At 33.8% G+C, this 2144-nt stretch overlaps 1 protein-coding gene across 1 annotated transcript; it reads right to left on the bottom strand.

Moving 5' to 3' along the window:
* Nucleotides 1–482: 482 nt before the first annotated feature.
* MS3_00000537 (uncharacterized protein) lies at nt 483–1613 on the bottom strand (the record flags this gene model as incomplete). Its single annotated transcript, XM_051208265.1, has 1 exon — nt 483–1613. The coding sequence occupies one exon, from the start codon at nt 1611–1613 to the stop codon at nt 651–653; it is 963 nt and encodes a 320-aa protein (XP_051063907.1). The 3' UTR covers nt 483–650.
* Nucleotides 1614–2144: the final 531 nt, after the last annotated feature.

Here is a 2144-nt window from a genome sequence, read left to right as displayed (position 1 = left end):
TTTAAAAATATCACTAACCAATCACATGATAGTAACGAGATTTGTAACTTTCTATTTGTGATTGTAAAGTTTACCGATTTCTGTACAATACGATCACTAGTCTAAGTAATTTGAAATGGTGATGCGCTTGGACTGATATTAGGAAAGCCAATTTATTATTGACTGCCCAATACTTCCAAGACGGATATTTAGTAAGGTAGATACTACCATTTTCACTACAGTATACACAACCTTGGTGAGAACTAAGCTTAGGAATTGCGTTGAGGCTGTAATCCCCTATTTAAAAGGTGACTTGGATATCCTGTAAAAAGTACAGAGGTTAGCTACCCGTGCAATTCCAGAACTCTGTGGTTTACCATACAAAGAGCGGCTTGAAAAGCTAGACCTCTTTACTATGTCCTATCGCAGACTAATTTAGAATATTAAGAAATGATTTTGGATCTAATATATTCTCTCTTTTTCTTCCCACTAGATCGGGACATCTTAGAAGACATAGTACGCGAGTAGAAAAGCCAAGAACGAACAAAATACTCTCAGCATACAGGTTTTCATTCCGAGTCATCAATTCTTTGAACCTGTTATCCGAAGCAGTGGTGTCCGCACCTTCAATTGACTCATACATGAGAATACTGGACACTCATAGAAGCACACTAGAAAAGGAAAAGTGTACGCCGTAGACCTTCTATTCTTACTACACAAATCTGAATCTGAATCAACATAATATTCATATCAATGTACAGATAAAGAAGGATATGTCTTTCAAAAGAAAACAAGAATTTATTTATAATCCTTACCCGTATCTTTTTCATGGAATGTAATTTGAATTCATTAGAAATATCGATTTCATCATTAGAATCATTAGGAATTTCATTGAATGAAGAGGAAGGAAATGTTGGTGTTGAAGATGACGATGATGATGTTGGTGATGTCTTTGCATGAAGACTTGAATGTAACAGAGCATGACATGATGAAGTAGAATTGGATAAAGGTGATGAAGAACGAATATCCTCTTTACTTTTATTCAATTTATTGTCATCATTTAAATAATTAAATGTATCAATGTTCATACCTTGATTATCTTCAATTTTTTGTATGATATCATTCAGTCTTATACGTAAATTGTATGATTTCATATTATCCTTTCTATGTAACGTATTAACATCAGCTGATAAGGAATGTTTTTTGGAGGAATAATCTTTTCCATTGAATTCAATGTTCCAAACTTCATCATCACTATCACCGTCACCATCGCCATCATCATTATCAGCAGGTTTATTAACACGATGGGAGGTATCATGTTTCTGTTCCATATCTTGTTCATATTCACTTTGTTTTATTTTATATTCTTGTAATAAACGTGAACCAGCACTTTGTATAGAACGTTTACAATGAGGTAATCTTTTAGGCGTTAATAATTGACGTCCACCTTGTATTAAAAATCTTTGTAATTCATAATCCCATGGTGAATTCACTTGAAGATTAGAATGTTTCACATCTATATTGGATTTTGATGAAGATATTCTATGATGGAAATACTGATCATATTTTGATTTTTGTAAATTTGACGCTTCTTCTAAACTAATACGTCTTCCATACAGATTATAGATAAACATGAATGAATGAGAAGACGCTTTTCAACGATCAATACATAGATCTTCTGCTTCAATGATAAGTAGAAGCATATGAATGGATAGAAACAATCACATTATGTACTATAACGTTTCCATCATAACTGATAATGAATGAAATCATGCTGGTATTCAAATCGAATGACCTTATAGGTTTCTAAGTGAAGATATTCATCAAATGATTGGTTTATGTTCAACTATAATTCAGTATGAAATGGATTTATTTGAAAGTATCATAATATCTAAATATATAATCATAAATAAATAGAATGCTCACTAGTGACTGGCTTCAAGAGGTATATTCTGGAGTTCTAGTGAGAAGTAGTGACCAGTGGAGTTCAACCAGGTCTGTTGTGAGATAGTAACTCACTGAAGACAATGGTGGATGTGGAGCTAAATTTCGTGGATTAATTGAAGTTAGACATTACCACCGTTGGATGACGGTCAGCTCAGTGGTCTAGTGATTAAGTGCTCGCGCGCGAAACCAGTAGGTCCTGGGTTCGAATCTCGTGGTGG

Source organism: Schistosoma haematobium (genome assembly GCF_000699445.3).
Source record: "Schistosoma haematobium chromosome Unknown HiC_scaffold_549, whole genome shotgun sequence".
Taxonomy (NCBI): Eukaryota; Metazoa; Platyhelminthes; class Trematoda; order Strigeidida; family Schistosomatidae; genus Schistosoma; species Schistosoma haematobium.
This window is presented reverse-complemented; position numbering and strand designations above follow the sequence as displayed.